Source organism: Trichechus manatus, unplaced genomic scaffold (assembly GCF_000243295.1).
Source record: "Trichechus manatus latirostris isolate Lorelei unplaced genomic scaffold, TriManLat1.0 scaffold00035, whole genome shotgun sequence".
Classification (NCBI taxonomy): domain Eukaryota; kingdom Metazoa; phylum Chordata; class Mammalia; order Sirenia; family Trichechidae; genus Trichechus; species Trichechus manatus.
In genome coordinates, this window is record NW_004443971.1 from 15,666,525 (window position 1) to 15,689,949 (window position 23,425).

The 23,425-nt window shown below is 40.6% G+C and overlaps 1 protein-coding gene across 1 annotated transcript in view; it reads right to left on the bottom strand.

Moving 5' to 3' along the window:
• The window catches only part of CAMSAP2 (calmodulin regulated spectrin associated protein family member 2), a 138,240-nt gene extending 116,896 nt beyond the window's left edge, over positions 1-21,344 (bottom strand). Inside the window, exon 1 of the mRNA XM_004375314.3 lies at positions 21,166-21,344. Within this exon, the coding sequence (XP_004375371.1) occupies positions 21,166-21,304 (139 nt within the window). The 5' untranslated portion in view covers positions 21,305-21,344. The remainder of the gene's footprint in view (positions 1-21,165) is intronic.
• Positions 21,345-23,425: the final 2,081 nt, after the last annotated feature.

The window sequence follows — 23,425 nt, forward strand, 5'->3', positions numbered from 1 at the left end:
ACCAGAAAGTGAAGGACATGAAAGACTGCTAACCCCTTCTCCCCAAAACAACTACTGCCATTGAGTCGATTCCAACTCATAGAGACCCTACAGGACAGAGGTGAACTGCCCCGTAGGGTTTCCAAGGAGCAGCTGGTAGATTCAAACTGCCGACCTTTTGGTAGCAACTGAGCTCTGAATCACTACGCCACCAGGGCTCCAAACCCACAAGTGCCCAGGAATAAAGCAAAAAGAGAAAGTCAAGATAGAAATCAAAGATGAACGAGCCTGAGTTACTATGGAAATGGTGGTACCATTAATAGGAAAAGGACAATCAGAGGAAGCAAGATCTTACACTCTGTTTTAAACATGCTGTGTTTGAAACACAAAACGCAAAAATATCCAAGTGGAAATATAACTAGAGATATATGACTCTGGAAAGAGGTCAGTGGATATATCAATTCGGGATTTTGGTGACATCTAAAAATATTATCCTCATTTAATAATTGCAAGCAGTTTCCTTCCTTCGTAACTGCATTAACCAGTAGTGAGCCAGCCTTAAAATACATGCCTCAGCATGACACATAAGCTCAGTTGTGAACTGCAGAATATAGTGCTGACACTCTTTAGTACCGTAGGAACTGAATAGAAGCTATTTAGTGCAACCGTAAAAGAATTATGTGAGTCTAAGAAAACTACTATAAAATGTAAACATAATAGATATTTATTTTTCATGCAATAAAAAAATGACTAACATAGATGACTTAGTAACTAAGCATTGGCTGCACAAAGAAAAGTGACTGTTCTTTATCAGGATTACAAACTTCTCTATCGTACCTGTACATTTCACCTAATATTTATTTACTGCTTTTACATCCATTCTCACACACGGTCTTCATAGCAACTTGGTGAAACTGGCAAATCAGATAACATACAGATAAATAATAAAAATATATACTAATATTTACTAAGGATCTTTCATGTGTCAGATACTGTCCTAAACATGAATTCTGTCATTTAATCCTGAAACCCTCTTATCCCCATTTTACAGATAAGAAACTCAAGAAAAGTTATCTTGCTCAATGGTGCATACCTGATAAAGGCAGAACCCTAGCTCTAAATCATCTAGCTAAACAGACTCAAAAAATAGTCTGCCAAGATCACGAGGCTAGAAAGCGGAAGACATGAAGCTGAGGGGTTGTTTCCATTTTATTACAGCGTACCCACAAATCTAAGTTGTGAAAGTGTAAGTTTTAAAAAGACCCCAATGCAAGGAAAAGGGAAAGATCTAAAGCAAGTCAAAAGCATATTTCAAGAATATGACAAGCAGATTTCTCCATCCCCAAAAGAATGCAAAACTATGTTAAATAGGTCACTAAAAACAAGTCTTCAAGAACTAAATATGCTTAAGAGGGGCCTTCAAAAATGTTTACCATTTTGTCAGTAGTACAAGACTATCATTTTCAAACACAGTTTGAAGTTGTATATTTTAAAACAAATGAACTGAAACAGCATATTAGAAAATAAACAGGCAGAATTAAGGTTAAAAGGCTTCACTCTCTCCCTAATCTCCAGGGCACTTGAAGGAACGGGTGAGTGAAACACCACTCCTAGGACTGCAAAGGGTAAGAGACAAGTTTTTCTTGTGCACCAGGACTTAAGCAGAACCTACTTTAATCATGTTATTTTAAATCCTGACTAAATCTAAATTTTGAAATTAACATTCACCTGAAATGCTTGAGGTACAGGTAGAGGGAGTAAAGATGGTATTGCTCAAAGTAATTTTCTATAAAGCTGGGTTAGCTGCCAATTGTATTCACATTCCAGCAAGTGATACAGACTTCTTTAAAACAGTGAAGTAAGGAGTAGAAGGGGAATGCATTTTAGAAATATTACAACACTGAATGATGGAAACACTGCCTTGTTCTCCAAATCTAAAAAAAAAATTGTTTCTCAATTACTAACAGAATTACTAATATAGAATCCCAATTGAAAATAAGTCACAGACTTTGAACTCAAAATTAGCCAGAAGATAAAAAATGGTCAATAACAACAACAAAAACTCACAGTTACCAATAATCAAAGAAAACTGCCTGTCAAAATGGCAAAGTTTTTCAGTCATTAGCGAAGTACAAATTAAAAGCACAATGAGATACCACGTCACACACAACAGGAAGGCTATTATCAAAAAGATGAAAAATAACAAGTGCTGGTGAGTGGAATATTTGCCACACTGCCGGTAGGAATGTAAAGTGGTGCAACCACTGCGGACAACAATTTGGTGATTCCTAAAAAGGTTAAATATAGAATTACCATATGATCCAGCAATTCCATTCCTAGGTTTATACCCAAAAGTTGAAAGCAGGGACACAAACAGACACATGTACTACCACTGTTCACTACAACATTATTCACAATAGCCAAAAAGTGGAAACAATCAAGGGGCCCATCAACAGATAAGCAGATGAATAAAACGTGGCATATACATACAATGGAGTATCATTCAGCCATAAAGACAAATGAAGTTCTGATGCATGCCACCACATGTATTAACCTGGAAAACATTATGCTCAGTGAAATAAGTCAGACACAGAAGACCAAATATTGTATGATCCTACTAATATCTCCACTTATGTGAAATATCTCTCCCTCTAGCTCTCGGCCTCTCAGCCCCTCAGCCTGGCCTCTGCCCTGCTTGGACAAGTGTTATAAATCTCTTTAGCTCTGCCAACAAGTGCCCAGGCAAATCCATCCAAACGAGACAAAAGAAGATCAGCAGTCACCGGCGGCTAGGAAGAGGTGGAATGGAGACTTACGGAAAAAAAATGACAAAGTTTGTTTTTTTAAAAAAACCCCAGTGTTGACAAGGGCATACTGAAATGGGGACCCTCTACATGAGAAGAAGGCAAAGATCATGTCTGTCTTATTCATCATAATATGATTCCCCAGCACCTAATTCGGTGTCTGGTATGTGGCACACATTACCGCACGGTTTAAAATTGGAAAAGGTGTGTGTCGGGTTGTATCCTTTCACCAGATTTATTGAATCTGTAAAATTTTACTGAAGATAATTAAAAATGGTTACAGCATTACATCGACAGGGAACCGACAGAAATTCAAGCGGGATTCAGAAGAGGACGTGGAACAAGGAATATCGTTGATGTCAGATGGATCTTGGCTGAAAGCAGGGAATACCAGAAGGACGTTTACCTGTGTTTTATTAACTATGCAAAGGCATTCGACTATGCGGATCATAACAAATTAAGAATAACACTGAGAAGAATGGGAATTCAAAAGCACTTAATTGTGCTCACGAGAAACTTATATATAGACCAAGAGGCAGTCGTTAGAACAGAACAAAGGGATACTGCATGGTTTAAAATCAGGAAAGGTGTGTGTCAGGGTTATATCCTTTTACCATACTTATTCAATCTGTGTGCTGAGCAAATAATCCAAAAAGCTGGACTATATGCAGAAAGAGGCAACAGGATTGGAGGAAGACTCATTAACAGTCTGTGATATGCAGATGACACAACCTTGCTTACTAAAAGTGAAGAGGACTTGAAGCAACTTACTGATGAAGATCAAAGCCTTCAGTATGGATTACACCTCAACATAAAACAAAAATCCTCACAAGTGGATCAATAAGCAACATCATGATAAACGGAGAAAAGACTGAAATTGTCAAGGATTTCATTTTATTTGGATTCACAATCAACACCCATGGAAGCAGCAGTCAAGAAATCAAACAATGTATGGCATTGGACAAATCTGCTGCAGAAGACCTCTTTAAAGTGTTAGAAAGCTAAGATGTCACTCTGAGGACTAACATGCACCTGACCAAAGCTATGGTATTTTCATAATTGCTTCATACGCAATGAGTAAGGAAGACTGAAGAAGAATTGATGCCTCTGAATTACAGTGCTGGCAAAGAATACTGAATACATGGACTGCTGGAAGAACGCACAAACCTGTCTTGGAAGTACAGCCAGAAATCTCCTTAGAAGGGAGGATGGCAAGACTTTGTCTCTCGTACTTTGGACATGTTATTAGGAGCAACCAGTCCCTGGAGAAGGACATCATGCTTGGTAAATTAGAGGGTCAGCAAAAAAGATGAAGACCCTAAATGAAATGGACTAACACAGTGGCTGCAACAATGGGCTCAAACATAGTAATGATTGTGAGGATGGCTTCATTCTGTTGTACACAGGGTTGCTATGAGTCAGAACTGACTTGACGGGACCTAACAACAATACTCAAATCTGTATGCTGAGCAAATAATCCGAGAAGCTGGACTGTATAAGGAACATGGTATCAGGACTGGAGGAAGAAAACACTGTAAAAATAACATGGTGGCAGCATTAGACCTCCTCATCTAACTTCAGGAGGGGGACATAAAATGATTATCAGCATCAACAGCCCAAAGCTCGGTCCTATGAGGCGGAGGTCAGACATATCTCCTCTCTCCAACCTTTTTACCAATCCTAACACCAACTATCCCTCCCACGGCACTCTCTATTTGTCTGCTGGGTTTGATAATGCATTGCAATGGCCACACAGAACTCACAGACAATACTCACGATTATGGGGATTATTAGGGAAGTAGCAGGTTACAATTTAGGATCAGAAACAACTCAGGATACAGTTCTTTGATCAGGACAGCCTCTTCTCAGTCATGCCCATAGGCAGGCTCTCCTTCTAGCTCTCGGCCTCTCGACCCCTCAGCCCAGCCTCAGCCCTGCTTGGACAAGTGTTACAAATTTTTTTAGCTCTGCCAACAAGTGCCCAGGGGTACCCTACTCCGCCAACAAGCCTCCTGCCCAAAGGCATTACTCAGCTTTCCCACTCCGTGGGCCCGGAAGCCCACTGTTCTGTCTTCTGCCAATCTCCTGGTTCTGCTGCTGTTTCTCTGCCACTGCTTCTTGCTGTCTCTGGCCATCTCTGATGTTACAGTTCTATCACTTAGCTCCTGGGTCTAGGAGGTTCTCAGCACAAGGATCCCAGGTCCAAACGACATGCTCCACTCCTAGCTCTTCTTCTTGGTGGTAGTGGGTCCTCCCTCCAACTCTGTTTACTTCTCTCTCCTTTAATCTCTTATAAGATAAAAGGTGTGACTCAAGTAAGGGTGTGAGTTGAATAAAGGTAATAAGGGTGGTGACTGGAGTAAGGGTGGTGACTTGAGTCACATCATCTAGTAAGGTGGTGACTCAAAATACAACCCATCCTAACCATGCCTCATTAACATAATAAGCAAGTCACTCCCAAATGGGACCAAAACCACAGGCACAGAAGCTAGGATTTACAACACATTACAAAATGGAGGATAATTATCTCCGATCACAAAATGGAAGATGACTACATCATTACATAACTGCCAAATTACATCATTATATAACTGCCAAACCACTGAAAATCATGGCTCAGCCAAGCTGACACATAATCTTAACCATCACAGATTCCATACACCTTATCTACAGAGTCTCAATCAATCACTGCATAGGAGTCACAAAGACTATGGCTAAAAGGGCCATATTAAGTAATTCACTGCACCGCAAAGACTCATTAACGACTTCCGATAGCAGATGACATAACGTTGCTTGTTGAAAGTAAAGAGGACTTGAAGCACTTACTGATGAAGATCAAAGAATACAGCCTTCAGTATGGATTATGCCTCGTCATAAAGAAAACAAAAATCTTCACAACTGGACCAATAAGCAACATCATGATAAATGGAGAAAACACTGAAGTTGTCAAGGATTTCATTTTACTTGGATCTACAATCAACGTCCATGGAAGCAGCAGTCAAGAAATCAAATGATGTACTGCACCGGGCAAATCTGCTGCAAAAGACTTCTTTAAAGTGTTAAAAAGCAAACATGTCACTTTGATGATTAAGGTGCACCTGACCCAAGCCATGGTATTTTCAATTACCTCATATGCCTGCAAAAGCTAGACTATAAATAAGGAAGACCAAAGAACTGACCCATTTGAATTTGGTGTTGGTGAAGAAAACTGAATATACCATGGACTATCAGAAGAACGAACAAATCTGTCTTGGACAAAGTACAGACAAAATGCTTAAAGTGAGGATGGTGAGACTTCATCTTGCTTACTTTGGACATGTTATCAGGAGGGACCAATCCCTGGAAAAGGACATTATGCTTGGTTAGAGGGTCAGTGAAAAAGAGGAAGACCCTCAACAAGATAGACTGACACAGCAGCTGCAACAATGGACTCAAACACACCAACGATTGTGAGGATGGCACAGGACCAGGCAGCATTTTGTTTTGTTATACACAAGGTAGCTATGAGTCAGAACCAACTCGATGTCACCTAACAACAAGGAGAAATGAATGAAAATGCTGTTTTTTAAAAAATTCTAGTCCTGTCCTGAAAGAACACCCAGATTTTAAATTTTCCCCCTCAATTAACTCAGTGATTCTGCTTTGGTAACCATAATTTATTCCTTGTACCTCCTTACAAAACCATTAGATTTTTCTCCTAGGCCAGCCTTTGCTAAGCAGCGCATTTCTTATCAAAAACAAGTGTTATTTCAGATAACCTACATTCACTTAATCAGGAGGCAGCGTGTATATTGGGAAAAATTGGGGCTTCAAAAAAGTATAGGCTTTGGATTAAAAAAAGATTTGGCAGAATCCTCATTCAACCACTTACCTTGATACAGGACCTTGAGTGCAGTACTTAACTTCTCTGACTTCTAGTTTCCCCATATTCCATCGATGTGCCTACTAGTACTACTACTCTGACCTCAACTCCTTCCACCATTGCCCACACTGTGCTCCAGACATCCAAGCCTTTCTGTTGCCAGTTCATGCCTATTGGCCTGTGCACTAGCTGTTCCTTCTGCCTCTAATGTTCCCCACTCTCACCTCTGCATGACTGGCTCTTTCCAGTCACATCTCAGCTTAAATGTCATCTCCTCAGGTACACCTTCGCTGACCACCTGATCATTCTATTTTAATTCTGTATATAGAAATTACTACCCCATCATATTCATGCTTATTTATTTCTGACTCCTCCCACTAGAATATAACTTTGAGGAGAGCAGGATACTTCTTGGTCTTGCATCACTAGTACTAGAACGGAACCTAGAACACAGTATGCACTCAAATATTTACTAAAAGAATGTAAAGTACACCTAAACATAAAGCTCTACCTTCATAGAAGGTTCCCTCCTTCCTTCCACCTCATTACCAAATGATGTGGTGAATGCTGTACGGCATTGCTGAGCTTAAACTACCACCTCCACTCCTCCCACTGCCCTATGAGATCAAAGCACCTCTTCTGAGCTCCAGATCCTGGTAAGCCACCAACCAGCCTACTCAACTCTTCACTTGGATGTCCCAAAGACATCTCAAGCTCAAAATGGGAGCCAGGTTTCTCAGTGTTGACGGGAGTTACAAATATGGAAAGGAGAAAGAAAAGAATGAAGTCTGTGGTATTGGACTGGAATTGCAATATCAGTATGACAACAGTTTTAAAGATACAGTTGTAGTCCTCTATATATACATGTATATAGATAAACAGATGACAAACAGATGTCCATATGCTGTGTATGTGTATGTGTGTGTGCGTGCACGTTTCCTAGCTCTGTCTGCTAAATAACAGCCCAGAAGCAATAAGCCTAGCACCTAGATCTTGATTTCTAATACCTTTCCCACTAAAAGGATCAAGGGCTCCTTGAAGAAGTGGCTGTTTCCAAGGCATGAGCAGGGAAAGTACAAGATAAGTTCAGAACATCTTATTTGTGCTAACAAGTAAAGAAATGTTAACAAATGATGAGGCCATGTCAAAAGGACACAGGATCCAGCTGGAAAGGGCTCCCATTGACCAAATCTGGGACAATTTGAGCATCAATATAAATAATGACAATAAAGGACTATAATCTGTTGAATAAAACAAGAATCAATGAGTCCATTCAGATATAAATAAATGAATAAGAAAGAAAGGAAAGCTCTTCCTTCCAATAGAATGCCAACAAATAAATGGGGAAAAATGATAGTAATAATAACACTAATAATAATAATCAAAAATAGTAATTATAACAATCAATAACAGTATCATCAATTCAGGCAAGAATCATCGTTAGATGCTAAAACAGTGAATAGAAGTCTTATGAACAGGATTATTTCAATTATCTCCCCATAAATTAGTTATTAATTAAAAATAGAAAAACAGTAACTTTATGGTGGAGATAACTGGCAGATACTACCTTAACTAAATGATCACAGTTAACACCACCAATACTGGAACAAGCATTATGTGTCTCCTGATACAATGTACTGAGGATACAGTATCTCTTCTGTAGTCTCCCTGCCAGACCTGCATAACTTAAATTTAATCATGAAGAAACACTGGACAAATTCAAACTGAGAGACATTTTATAACGTAACTAGCCTACTGTTTTTATAAAAGTGTATTTTAATCAAGAAAAAAATCAACACCGAAGGCTCAGACATTTTGCGGGGTACTAGGAAGAGGGTTTCCCATTTCTTCCCCTCCTCCCACCTCCCTGGTATCATTTTGTTTACGGGGAGATATCAAGTTGTTCTGATCTTGAGAGGAAAAGGGGGTAAGGAGACTTTCCTCTATCTGAATGTCTCTCCTCTGGGGCTGCCTGGCTGCCAACTGGTTTGTTTCTGGTGTCTCCTGGGCACTCTGCTGGAACCCCCTGTGAACTACAAGGACGGTGTTACGTGTGGGGCAACAAGGAACATCAGCTGCTGGAGAGTCAGGTGGTGGTGGTAGTGACAGTGATGAGAGGGGGTGCAGGGCTGGGTCAGCCAGAGGGGAAGCAAAAAGGGAGGGGAGAAAGGAAAGAAATGAAGGGGACAAGAAGAAAGGAAGTCAAAGAAGATGGGATGGCACCAGAGGGCAGGAGACGTAGGGGGTTGGGAGATGGTCTCCAGTCCCTGGGTCTCTATCAACTCTTGTTTGGGGGCAGGTCTCTGTGTACTTTGCTTTTCTTCATACTGTCCAGGTACTCCTGTTGGGACACTGTCAGCACCCATGCCAGGACCTCACCATCATCTCAGTCATTCAGACCAAAGGCAGAGGGAGACATCTGCTGAATGAGGGCCCAGCACTCCAGAGGTGTGCTGTAGAGAAGGTGAAGGAGATATGGCAAGAGCTATAACAGTGCTTGGAGAAGGAGCCTGATGCCCAGCTCAGAAAAGTTGCTCAGGGTGCTTGGTCTTCAAAAGTGTCAATGTCATGAAAAGCAAAAAGACTGAAGAACTATTCCAGGCTAAAGAAGACTAAGAGATATGATAACTAAATGCAATGCATGATCCTGGAATGGGAAAAGATAGTGATGATGGACATTAAGACAATTGGCAAATTTGAATATATCAAGGTTAAATTTCCTGGCTTTTATAATTTTACTGAGATTACTCATTGAAGTATTTAAGGGTAAGGGGACACAATATGTCTAACATATTCTCAAATAGTTAAGGAAAAAAATATATAAAATGCATATACGTATTTGTATGGGAGGGAGGGTAAGGGAGAGAGGGAGATGATAAAACAAATGGGACAAAATGTTAACAACTGTTGAATCTGGGTACAGAGTATTCAGGAGTTCTTTGTACTATTCTTGTTTGTTTGAAATTATATTTCTTTAAAAAGTTACAAAACCTCAAAATTCCCAAAACCAATCTTTTCCCCCAAACTTTACCATCTTTCAGTGTTCCCTTTATCAGTGAACTAACCACTATCCATCTAGCTGCATAAGCCAAAAACCCAGGAGCCATCATTAATGTCTTCTTCTCCCTACCAAATAGAATCCATCACTGAATCCAGTCCAAATCCATCCCTTTAGCACAATCTCAGCTCATATTTCCTTGGTCCAAGTTATTAGCACTTTTCGTCTGAACTACTACATTTACTCCTAATTTGGTCTTGCCACATTCACTCTTGTCCCCACTCCAAACCATTCTCTACTGTAGCCAGAATTTGCTAAATTTCCCATAAGCATATCTGATCACGTCACATACACCACCACCACTATCACTGCCACTAAACCCTAAAAGTTTTTAGTCACTTTTCACATCTCTAAGGTTTAAAGCCCTAAATCCTTCCTTGGGCCTACAAGAAAGGCATGATATCATCCCTGCTCATCTCCAACTTTATGCTGCACTAAGGGCCCTCCCACCCCCAAGGCATACTCACTTCCTGGAAACCATGCTCCCTTCTACTACAAAGCCACTGCACATTCTGGCCACTCTGTCTGGAATGCTCTCTCCCCCTACTCTTTACATCCGTTCAGATGCTGTGGACCAGTGATCCATTCAGGTTGGTCCAAATTTCCCCCAATAAAGGCAAAGAATATAGCATTTATTCTGCCTTCCCTGTACCCTAGAGTAAGGTACCTTTACATTTGATACTATTCACTTCCAGTACAAAAGATGAATAGGTTTGTAGTTTGTAAAAAATTGGAGAAACCGTTCAAGATATTTTAAGTATAAATAGCTAGTAAGCAAAAAGTTTATTAGACATAGACATAATTCACAGAATTCGTTACATAAAGGTAAATAGCACATGTATGTTAAACATAGAAAGGGACAGAAAAACAAAAGATACCTAATATTCAAGAAGCACCCAGGTACTAAATATTCACGATACACTAAATATTCATGATATACTAAATATGCATGACACTAAACAAATAAGAGGCAATGAACACTAAATATACATGTAAACTTCATTTTCACGAGTCTTTAATTTGGCTACCCATTGGTGACACCCATTTTGGCTCATGTGCCCTCTGCCTAAGGAACACAAATGAAACTCATGGCTGTTCATCAGGCTTACTGGTCAGCTACAGCTGTGTACAGGTATGTTTGTCCCTATATTCCTATTTCTGTTACAAGTGTGTATCACTGACCTGTGTGTCACTTGAGCCCTTATTCAAACCTCAACTCTGGCCCTTGTAACCACACCATCAGCAGACAAGGATAATATGGCAGAAAGAAAGAGATGGACATATGAACACTGTGTCTGCAGGATTCAGGGAGCGTGGTCCTTCCTCCTATCCTAGTGTGTTAACTTGCCCCATGTCTTTCCCCTTGCCTCTAACTATAAACTGATTTAACAAGCCCTGTGATTTGAGCATTTTAATTTGGTCTGTGAGCATTTCTGTTCCGTGACCTCTGCGATAGCTTGCCTGGTAGTGTACTCGGAGGGTACCCTTGTATCAAGGTAATTTCCCACATGATACTCAGAACAACCAAATATTTAATAAAGGGAAATTAAGTATTCCAGCTAATAAATGAAGAAGTAATGATAGAGAGAAAACTTGACATTAAATGCCTACTGGTTGAATTATACATCACCTATAAAGTATACAAAACACACACACACACACACACACACACACACCAAACCTGAATTCAATCAATCCTCTAGATCTAACTACCAATTTATAAAAAATACAGGTGACAAAGAGAAACTTGTTAAACACCACCACAGGAATCCAGACTGTGGAAAACGCTATAGGACAAATAATCTGGTTTCTCCCAACAAACAATCAGAAAAATGTTAATACTGATGATATGGAGTGGTGTGTGATGACAGTGCTGTGCTGATTACGGCCGAGTCATGGTTACGCTTAAATGAGAGTCCTTGACTTTTGGAGACACATACGAATATATCTACAGATGGAATGATACAATGTCTGGGATGTGCTTCAAATAATCCGGAGTGAGAGGGGTTTACAGATGAAACAAGACGGGCCATGAGTTGATGATTATGGAGGCTGGATGATGAGTACATGAGGGTATACTGTAACTGTATATTTCAGACTTTCCATAATCAAATGGCTTTATTTGTTTGTTTAAAGAGAAAGAAAGAGCAAACAGAAGAGTGCAGAGCTTCCATTCAATGACGAGGGAAGAGCTCTGAACGGTATGGTACATGGATGTGAGGCCTGGAACTACTACAGCCATTTACTACCATAAGAATGGAACCCACACATGAAAGACATGGCTACGGGAATTACAGAGAAATGGAGCTGAAGCCCTGATTAAACCAAGTCTAATACCTCAAGACACTTTCAGTTCTATAAGCCAATAAATACTCTTTACTGTTAGCCAATTTGAGTTTGATTTCTTGTTACTACAAGCAAAGATATCCAAACTGATACAATCTCCTATTCACTTTTAATCTACTCCAATCATGCTTTTGCCTCCACGTTCCCCTCAAAATGCTCTCAGGAAGTCATCAGACTTCCTTGTTGCTAAATCCAATGAACTCTTTTGAGATCTCCTCTTGCTTAACTTCTTCAGCTGCACCTTATACTCCCTCATCCTCCATGTTCTTGTCCCTAGGCTTCTGAGACTCCACACTTCCCTGGTTTTCTTTCCTCCTTTTTGCCTACTCTTATCTCTGGCTCCTTTCCTGACTCTCCTTTCTCTAACAAGCCTTAAATACGAGCATTCTTCCAGGATGTCTTGGGCCCTTTTCTCCTTTCTCTCTCAAAGTGACTGGCAGTCACTCACCCCCTTACTTTTAATTACCACCTATATCTCTCATCCCTCAAATCTTCTAAGCTCCACACATGAATTTCCAACAGCATAATGCACATACCACGATTTTAGACGTTCTTCAAACTCAATGGTAGTCTCTCCCACTCTTTCTCTCTCTCACACACATACAACCTGCCCCTCTTCCATTGTTCCCTTTCTCACTAAACAGAATCAATCTTCACACTTTCCACAACATCATCTTTCCTTCCACACATCCAATCACTGAGCCAGCTGCAGGGTCCACAGTGAGCAAAAGCCCACAAGCCTTGCCAGAATGTCCACTTATATTCGATGCAAGTCACACGCCCAAGGAAACTCCCTTTCAATTGACTGGCTACTCACAGCAGATACCATCATGGAAGTGATCACATTATATCAAATCTCATCACAGAAGTGATCACAACATAATATGACTGCCAAACTACATCATAACTGCCAAACCACTGAGAATCATGGCCCAGCCAAGTTGGCATACAACCTTAACCATCACAATCACTAAGTCTTATTCATCCACCTCTCTTCATATACACTGCTATCATCCAAATTCAAGCTCACTCGAACCGTAATAACTTCCCAGCTAGTTTCGCCCTTCATAACTCTTAGCCCTCTTCCAACATATTTTCTACTGTTTCCAAGGGATCTTTTGAAAAACACACTTCTGATGATGTTACCCTGCTTAAAATATAAACTGAGTAGCTGGTGGTCCAGGTGGGAAGGAGATTTTTCACTCGATTAATCTTTCATATCTTTTCAGTTTTGAACTCTGTGGCTGTCTTACCTATACAAAAATTATTTTTACGCATCAAAAAATAAATTTTCAAAACCTATAATCAAGACCTTTACCATCTATGTAAAAAAAAGAGGAGAGACAGTTTAAAAAATAGACAGTATTTCTGCTGTTTCAAAATCTTTTACAATATAAAATTCCATAAAACAAATAACTTAGAGAACAAATTTACTAGGTCAGCAACCTCTTTATTCAAATGTCAATGAAAGAGAAGACAAAGAATGAGAAGACAGTTGGAAAAGAGAATCTTGGGAGTAGGAGAATGCCATAAAAAAATTAAAAAAAAAAAAAAAAACGAAACCATCGACTCTGAAACTTTCCTTTGCTGAGGACAAATCTTTTAAAATATTTCAAACATTTCAAATGCCCTTTATTCTATGAGCCTAACGTACTTAAAATCTGCATGCAATTCTCATTTTAAAGATAGAAAGTGGTGTGGGAAATGAGGGCTGAAAATTGAGGAAACATATTAGCTTTAAAATAACTTTTTAAGAACATACACATCCCTAGCAACTCACGGATGTGACATATGAAGTGGGGAGACAAACACTTACTTCAGTTAACTTTCCATTTCTTTATTTCGTTAAAGTAAGAGACAGTGTACTCCATGAACATTAACTAGCTGCTGTCGAGTCAATCCCGACTCACAGCCACCCTACAGGACAGAACAGAACTGCTCCAAGGGGTTTCCAAGGCTATAATCTTTATGGAAGCAGACCGCCACATCTTTCTCCCACGGAATGGCTAGCGGGTTAAAACCATCAACCTTTTGGTTAGCAGCCAAGCACATAACCACTGCGCCACCAGGGCTCCTCCATGAACATTAGGTAGGCATACTACTGCAGAGTGCAACTATGAAGGTTACAGAGGAGTCAGGCTCCTCTCCATTGATGTATTCCTATCTTTCATGGTTTGTACTGAAAAACATTTTTAATACAATTCCACTCCACAATGGGAAACAGGGTATCTGAAATTAGCCTAAATATGAGACTGATAAATTTTAACACATTGTAATTATATGTTTTTCTTCTAAAGAACTCAAAATGATGCACAAATATTTATTATCATGACTATTCAGCAACTAGGGAAACTGAAACAGAGTACTTTAGGAAAATCTCCAGAAAAACAGGGAAAAAATGGTAGAAGGAGAACTGGAAAGATAATACTGTATAGACCTTTTCTTTAAAACGATGTTTTGATGAAGAGTCAATATTTAAAAAGAAAAACTATGTGAGGCTCAGGGTGGAGAAAAAAGTACTAAATGTGATAAATGTAAACAATTATTATCACAGCTAAAGCACCAAGCTTGTCACTACTAATAAATACACAGTAATTGATTTAAATACAATTATTTGTAATTTACCAATAGAAAGGGTCCATAAACTAGTATACATAGAAAACTAGATCCACTGGGGTGGGGAGACCTGAAATTACAGACCAATGCTACATGTGTTTCTTATTTTTGTACTAACTAATCAAATATAAATAGGCTTGTCAAAGAAAAATTACATATGCTTTGCAATTTTGCAATAGAATATTTAAGATTTACATTTGAAACGTTTTTATGCTTTATGCCTTCACTTCCAGTACTATGCTACAAAACGGTAATAAACTATCGGAAAACGGTAACATAAAGGTTAAAATACAGATTTTAGTATCATAAAGGCTTAGATTCTAATTTTGGTTCCACTACTTACTAGCTGGATGATCAAGGGCAAGTTATTTAACCCTTCTGAACCTGTTTCCTCATTTATAAAGGGGCATACTGTCATAGTTCCTAAATTCTTAGACTATTTGAATATATTGTGAAATCAGGATGTCTTATAATTAAATTCTGCTTCAATGTATGAAAAAACCTTTCTACATCAATGATATATCCTACAATCTTTACAGCATTAGTCCTCAACCAGGGGTGATTATGCCCCCATGGAGACATTTTTGGAGGCCTGTGGCACAGGGGTTAAGAGCTCAGCTGCTAACCAAAAGGTCGGCAGTTTAAATCCTCCAGTCGCTCCTTGGAAACCCTACAGGGCAGTTCTACTCTGTCCTATAGGGTCGCTATGAGTTGGAATCGACTTGACAGCAATGGGTTTTATAGGTTTGGGAGACATTTTTGGTTGTCATAACTGGAGGGAACGAAATCTAGTTGGCATCTAGTAGACAGAGGGCAGGGATGCTGCTGAAATCCTACAATGCACAAAACAGCCCCCAACAACAAAGAATTATCTGTCCAATAGTTCTGCGGCTTTAGAAACTCTGCTTTAGACTCTTAGAAGAGAAAGTAAGATAATATCTACTTAATAGGGTTGTTCTCAGAATTAAATAATGTATATAAAATGGTCAGAATAGTACTCAGCACAAAGTAGGTGTTAATAAATTAATAATGGTAGGTTTTTTTTTAATCTAGTGTGCTTAGGATAATTTATTTATCTACTAAATAAATGCCAGACTCCTTAACTTGGCCCTTCACACAATTCTGTCCCAATTTACTGTTCCAGCTGGCTCTCCCAATACCCCGTCGTTACATAAACCTCCTCCTCCTCCAATCAAACTGGTCTATGTTGTTTCATCAATACTACCTAGATTTCACAATTCCATGCCTGCATACAAACCACTGCCTCCACCTACCATGTCTACTTTCCATTCAGCCTGACTCCCTTCAGGATCTAGCTTAAATACCACCTCCATTACAGAGGCCTTCCTTCACTGTGGCTGAAAGTGACCTCTCCTTGCCTGGTCTCCCTCCGTATATCAGGTTAAGTGATTAAAAAAAAACAAACAAAAAAAAAACTTTCAATTTCAAGACCTGTAGCATGTATGTAAAAAAAAAAAAAAAAAGGAGGGGGGAGCAGGGGGAAGCTACACGGCTCTTATCATATATTTCCTGAACTCTCCTGTAGTTATACATTTATCATATCTCCCCTGCTAGAGCACAAACTCTTAGAAGAAAAAAAAAGAAAAACAGAAACCAAACTCGTTGCTGTCAGCATTTGACACTGCTAATTAGACCACCCTTGTTGAAACTTCTGCCTTGTATTTTCTTCAGGGCTTCAGTGATCTTATATTTTCCTCCAAATTCTCGAATTGCTCTAATTCTCCCTCCTTTTCCTCAGCATTCTACATCTCCTGACCCCCATTTTAAGTGTTCACCACCCAAGATTCTCAGATTTCTTATCTCCCTCTACCATTTCATCTACTTCCAATTTCAACTATGCCACTATACACAGAAGACTCAAATCGTTCTTTCTAGCCTCAACCTCTCTCTCATAGTCTAGACCTAATTTTCTAGCTACCTATTTCATTGAATTTCTTGAAGACATTTGGCCTACACATCAAGATGAAGGTTTCCAAAAACAAAAGTTGTCTTCCTCTTCCAACTTGCTTCTTTTTCTGTCTCTGTCAACAAGATCACGGTTCCTCCTCCCAGTCATCAAATCTCAAAAGCTCGGGTAACCTCATCCTCCTTAAAACCTCAGGGAATCTCATCCTCTTACATATTCCCTTTTCATCTAAACCACTCATATGCACCCCAAATTCAGTTATTTCAAAATACTGGGGACTATATCTCTACAACATTTTTCCATCCTTTGCCTCTTTTCCATTCTTTGACTTCTACCCATACAGTATAAACAAATGAAAATCAAACCTGTTCCCATTGAGTCGATTCCAACTCACAGCGACCCTACAGGACAGAGCAGAACTGCCCCACAGGGTTTCCAAGGAATGGCTGGCAGATTCAAACAGCCGACCTTTTGGTTAGTAGCCTGAGCTCTTGACCACTGTGCCACCAGAGCTCCCCATATAGTATAGTGGTTAAGAAAATAAACTGAAGTCAGGTTCCCAAAGTTCAAATCCTAGCTGCATCAGTTAAGTGGCTTTGGACAACACCCTATATCTCTGGGCCTCAATTTCCACATCAGTAAAACTAGAATAATAATAGTTCCACCTCATAAGGCTGTCATGAGGATTAAAATGAGACAATATGTATAATTAACAGTAATTGCTCAATAAATATTAGCAGCTTTATTATTATGTAAACCCTGGTGGCGTAGTGGTTAAGAGCAACGAGTCTGGTTTTCTTAATTATTATTTCCACCCTACTTCAAGCCTTCATCACCTTTTGCCTGGACTCTTGCAACAGCTTCCTAAACTGGTCTCTCTGCTACTAGTCTCTCTCAACCGCAATCCTACCCACTCCTCTCACAATCTTCATATACACATAAGAATAAAATCTTTCGTAGGATTCTGACAAGATGGACAATGGATGGACAAAGCAATGTAACAAAGTGTATTTATAATGGCAAATAATTTTATATTGATAAACTAAATGGCATGAGAAGGACAATGACAATTGATAAAGTTGAAAACAGTAATATTATTGCTTAAATGGGCTAAGCTGTTCAAATATAGTAGCAGCAACAGCACAAATAGTTTAACTTCTTCCTCTTTTACAATTTACTGACAGTAACTAAAGTATCTGTTTATTGTTTCAAGTTCATCTACATAAATTTATTCTTCATTTAAAACTATATTTGCATTCTTCCACAAAGCAAAATATTAAAATTTGGGCTATTTGGGGGCGGGGGGGGGGGGGGACTTGGAAAATATTTAATATAAAAAGAAAAAAATGGTTTAAAAATCCTGACATAAGCCTCCAAATTAAGTAAATATTCCATCTGCTTTCTAGTTATTACAATGCTGGTGCTTTAGTTTTTACAGTTTTATTACTTCATTCTATGCCCACAATTAATTTTTAGTTATCCTTAAATGACTTTTCAAACATATGGTTCTAAAACTGACTACTTTTAAGCATGTCAAACGTTCGAAAGTTCCTGATAGAAAAAGACTAAGTCAGTGCCTGAAGATCCTAGATGTCACTGTCAAAGAAGTAATTTTAGTAGACCATACCTTAAAGTCCAAATAGATTCCGACTCATAGCAACCCTATAGGACAGAGTGGAACTGCCCCATAGGGTTTCCAAGGAGCAGCTGGTGGATTAGAACTGTCAACCTATTGGTTAGCCGCAAGCTCTTAACCACTGTGCCACCAGGGCTCCAAACCATACCCTAAGATAGGCTAGTCACTTGATGACTAGCTGAATACTACTAGGTAATACCTTTGAAATACACTGTCTATTAACCTTTGCTACATAACAGTATCTGCAGCAAATAAAGAATACTTCCTTCAAAAGAAATGAAAATCTTACCATTTTTCTCTATTTACTCCATATAAATGTATGTTTTGAAGGACTGATGATAAAAAATAAACAAAATATACAAACATACCTTTCTTAATAATATATTAATTTCTTATTACTTATTAAGTCTCTTAAGGTCTTCTAAATTTTTCATTCCATTTTGAATATGGGCTTTTTATCCATTCCAACTGCTGCTAAGGCAAATGTAACTAAGTATCAACAATAATCATCCAAACCATATGAAAGTGAGTTAAGATCCTCCTACTCTTTAAAGAAAACAAAAACAAACATAACAATTTAAAATATACTATTTGCATACTTTTCACACTTTCAGAAAAAAGGATTACTTTGCACAGTGCACTGTGAAAAGCAAAGACTTCAGAGTCAGAAAAACCTGAGCTAGTATACAGAATCCACCACTTGCCAGATGTTTAAATCTTAGATAAATTAATCTCTCTGAGCCTGTCCCCTCATCTGCAAAATGAGAACAATATTTATCTACAGGAGAGCAATAAATAAAGTTACTTATTAGGTGTTAGGCATACAATGGCATGCCCACCTCGACCAATACTTTTTCCGTTTGAAATCAGACAGACCTCAAATGAAAACTCATCTCTGCCATTCACTAACAGTGTGATAGCAGGAAAATTGCTTAACCTCTCTCTGCACTGGCTTCTTTGATTTTTTTTGTTGTTTGTTTTTTTTTTAAAATAGGAAAGACAATACCTACATCACAGAATCCTAGTGAGTTTCAAATGCCCAACTTTATGCAAAGCATATAGTACAATGCTTGGCCCACCACAGATTCCATTGATACTAGATTCCTTTCACTTCCTTTCTTATTCAAGCGTCTTCAAAGTGTATTCATCAAGTGGTCCAGAATCAAGTAACTTGCCTGACACATAGCCAGAAATTAGGACATTTTCTGGTTAGTTGTCTTTGTGAAGAATTCAGGGCAAAATCTAGACGTCTGTACTAAAAGTATCCTCTGAGTTTCAGAAAAAAGGGAAATATTTTTGTTATTCTCCTGACTTCCATTTTGGACACATTACTTTTATGCACAGGTTACTACACAAATTGGCATCTTTGCTAAATAGCCTTAAATAGCCTTCATTTCCTCTCTAAAGGGCTATTAGCTTCAGTACGCTACTTAAGTTAAAACCAAAATTTATCTGTTATTCTCACAGTTTATATCAGTGGTGCCAGAAATTAAAAAAAAACAGTAACGTTTTGTGCTTCCTCCTATGGGTTACTCTAGACATTTGGCTACAAGGAAATCTTTAAAACTGAAATTACTTCAAAGTGATTGTTATATATTTATTCCTAATGCCAGCTGTAAAACCTGTAGCATCTTCCTACTTCAGTATCAAGCAAGAGTATTCAAATAAAACTAAGGCTGTCATAAACATAAAATCACGTCACTGTCAAGTTTTCCCCAAAACTAATTCAAATAATTTTTCAAACATTAAGATTCATCTACTATTTAATAAAATGTGCAAGCCCTGAAAATACTCAGCTGCATATAAGTTTAGGCATTAAGACTGAACCAAACCATTTACCCATATATTTTCAGAATCCTAAAACAGGAAATAAGCCATCCTTAGAAAACAAAACCTGTATTTAACATCTAGAAAAAAGTATGTAAATAGTAAGAAACTTCCCAACAAATATTCCATATACTCAAAACTCATTAACCAGAGAAGAGAAATCTTGCAAATTACTCTTAAAAGTTACCACACAGGAGCATCTTCAAATGAAAAGTAGCTGACTAATTATTTAGCATTCCACAACATGGGCTCCAAAAGCAAAAGCTAAGTAAGGAATTACAACAGGAGGCCCTTTTCCTGTTATTTTGCAAAGACTAAGTAATGGAGGGAGTGTTTAATTGCTACTGTACTATACAATTTCTGTGTCAACAGCACATGCCCTCAAACAACTCTTCTATTAAAAAAAAAAAAAAAATCCAAAGCAGGGAGTTTTTGTTTCTCTTAATTTATGAAGCCAAAATATGTTGTTTGGAAAAAGGAATATGTATCACTGATAATACCAAATGAAAACATCACCCTACAGTCAGCAAGCTAAATACCGATTTTAAATAACTGGTTTAATAGAGCCTGAAATGTGTATGGAGGGATGATACAGGCTTAAAGAATACCAAAAATTAACACTGCACTTCAACACAGGCCACCTTACATCCCACGGGGCCTGAAGAGCAGCCATCACCACAAATGTCAAAATCAACATGGTACTATATACGATCCAGCTTCTTCTAACAATAAAAAAAATCAACTCAGATTTCTTGGTGGTGTGATCATAATTATGACTGAGGGAGTAATGTATGCAGCACAATGAGGAAAATACCACAAATTAAAACCAGTCTATGTAAAAACATGACAACATTGCTGACAGAAAGAAAAAACCACTTTTGCTCTCCAATAAAGGAAGTCTGGCTAAATTCCACCTGACCATTCAAGAGCCCTTCATTTAAGACCAAGCCTGCTTTCTATATTTCTCCTTCCTTTCTCCTCTTCCTAGGGTCACCCATCAGATCCCTGAACCTGGACGAGAAGACACGCCATGGAAAATTCGCTGATTGGAAACAAAAACCGGGATGAGTACATCCCGAGGAGGAGGAGAGAAGGGAAGACACCACTTACCTGTCCCAAAGGCTTTGGCCACCAACCAGGCCAGATTGCAGGCGATTTTGGCCCTGGCGAAGTCATAGTGGTCAAAGGGCTTGATGGCTGGAACAATGAAGGTCTTTCGCACCTCCCTGGGGTCTGCAGCATCCCCCATCTTTCTCGGCGGCTCCTCGGGATGTCCGGACTCTAACCTTCACATGATGTGGCCTCGCCGCCGCGGGGGTCGGGAGGGGAGGAGAGGCAAGATCAAACCATCGGGGCCGGGGCGAGGCCCGCCCGGGCGGCGACGGCGGAGAAGCTCAGCTGTCCGCTCGGCAAGCCTGCCGCCTCCCGCAGGAGCCGCCGCCGCTCCGCCCGGACATAGGAATGTGGCGGCGCCGCGTCCGTCCGTCCGTGCGTCCGTGCGAGCGTCCGCCCCGCGCCGGCGCCCCTGCGAGCCACCCGCCCCGCGAGCGCGCGTGTGAGCGAGGCCGCCTCCCCTTTGTCTCCGTTTAGTCACACGAGCTTGGGGGAGGGTGGAGGCTGGAAGGGCCCGGAATTTTAGGGGGGGGAACGGAATCTTTAACAATCACGTTGTGGAAAATGTCCCCGCCATCGCCGTGCCCGTATGCCCCCGCCTCCCCCTTCCCTCCCCGCGGAGCAAGAAGACCCCTCAGGACCCCGGCGGGCGGAGCAGGACGAACAGGGCGCGCGGGGCGGCGGTGGCTCACTCGGCGCAGCCCGGCCTGGGGTGGCTGGCGACGAGGCCGAAGGAAACGTCAAAATCACTGCGGCTCCGCGGCCGCCGGCGGCCCGTCCCCTCCTCCGCGATCCCCTCCCGTCGCCGTCTCCGCCTTCTCCTGCCGCCGCCTCCCGGGTCTTCTTCCCTGCGGACGGCGAAGGCGGGGGCCTGCGAGAGGCCGTAAATCCCAAACTCTTACTTCCTGTCTTATCAGTTGTGCTCTTGTATTTTTTCCCCTTTGCTGCCGAGTCCGGTCATTCCCTCTCAGCCTCCGCCGCTGCGGTTTTCCGGCTGCGGCACTGGATGAAGAGGGCAGATGCGGGGACTGAGCATGCGCCTTCGCGCGGCCCGGGCCAGCCACCGCCTCCCGCCCCCGCCCCGCTTCCCTCCGGTCCCGAGATCCAGACCCTGGGGCCCGACCCACTGAGCATGCCCAGCCTTATGCCCCCACTGGCACCCGCCAGCTCCGGCCCGCGCGCGCTGCGGCTGCTTTTTAATCATCAGAAGTACTGGCTTGAGTGGACATCCTCCACGTCCCTGGGTTTTGGCTGCTGCTCCTTACGCTGCTGGAAGAGGAAAGGGAAGGAAGGTAGGAGAGAGGCCTAGCAGTAGCTTTTATGTTGTAGTTACACAGTGGTTAAGCAAAGAGAATTGGTATTTATTAGAATGCTTCTTATGTGGCACACACTTTGTTGCGAACCTGGCATGCATAATTCGACTAGTCCTTGCGGTAGCCGTAAGGGGTAGGTGTTAGCTCTTGGTGACCGCGAGATTATAGAGAGGGGAGGTGATTTAAGTCGCACATGGGCCTGAACCAGCATTGAGGATCTTTGTGGCTCCAAACCTGTATTATTCCGTTGTACCAACGTACTTATTAACTGGATGCTCTCCACTTGAACTTTCTCTGGAAGGAGGCACATCCATCCATGCCTCCCCGTTCCCTGAAAGCATTAATTCTCTCACAAAGCAAGCACATCCTCCATGATCTGGCCTCTACAAACCTTTATAGCTTTGTTTTTGTCAGAACAGCCCTCCATTTTCCAAAACAGCCGTGCTTTCTCAGATCTCTGCCCACTTGGCTTACTCCTACCTGACCTTCAGGTCTCTTCACAGTAGTCCGTTCCTCCAGGAGGCTTCCCTGACAGCTCCTGTGGGACACTAGGTTGTCACTCAGGTGCCTCCAGAGCACCCTGCTCTTATTTCTGTCGCACTTGTCACGCTGTATGGCAATCATCAGTTGTTTGTCTCTCTTTCTCACTAATGACAGAGCCTATCTCCAGCACCTGTAGTGCTCATCCCGTAGAAGTTGCCCGATTAATATTTAGGGACTAAGGATGAATAGTATTATGGTTAACACTGTGCTCATTTGGCTCATTTAACCCTTACACCGTCTAATACATTCAAACCAAAACCAGACCCGTTGCTGTGGAGTCCAACTCATAGCAACTCTACAGGACAGAGTAGAACTGCCCTATAGGGTTTCCACGGAGTGGCTGGTAGATTTGAACTGCCAACCTTTTCGTTAGCGGCCAAGCTTTTAACCACTGCATCACC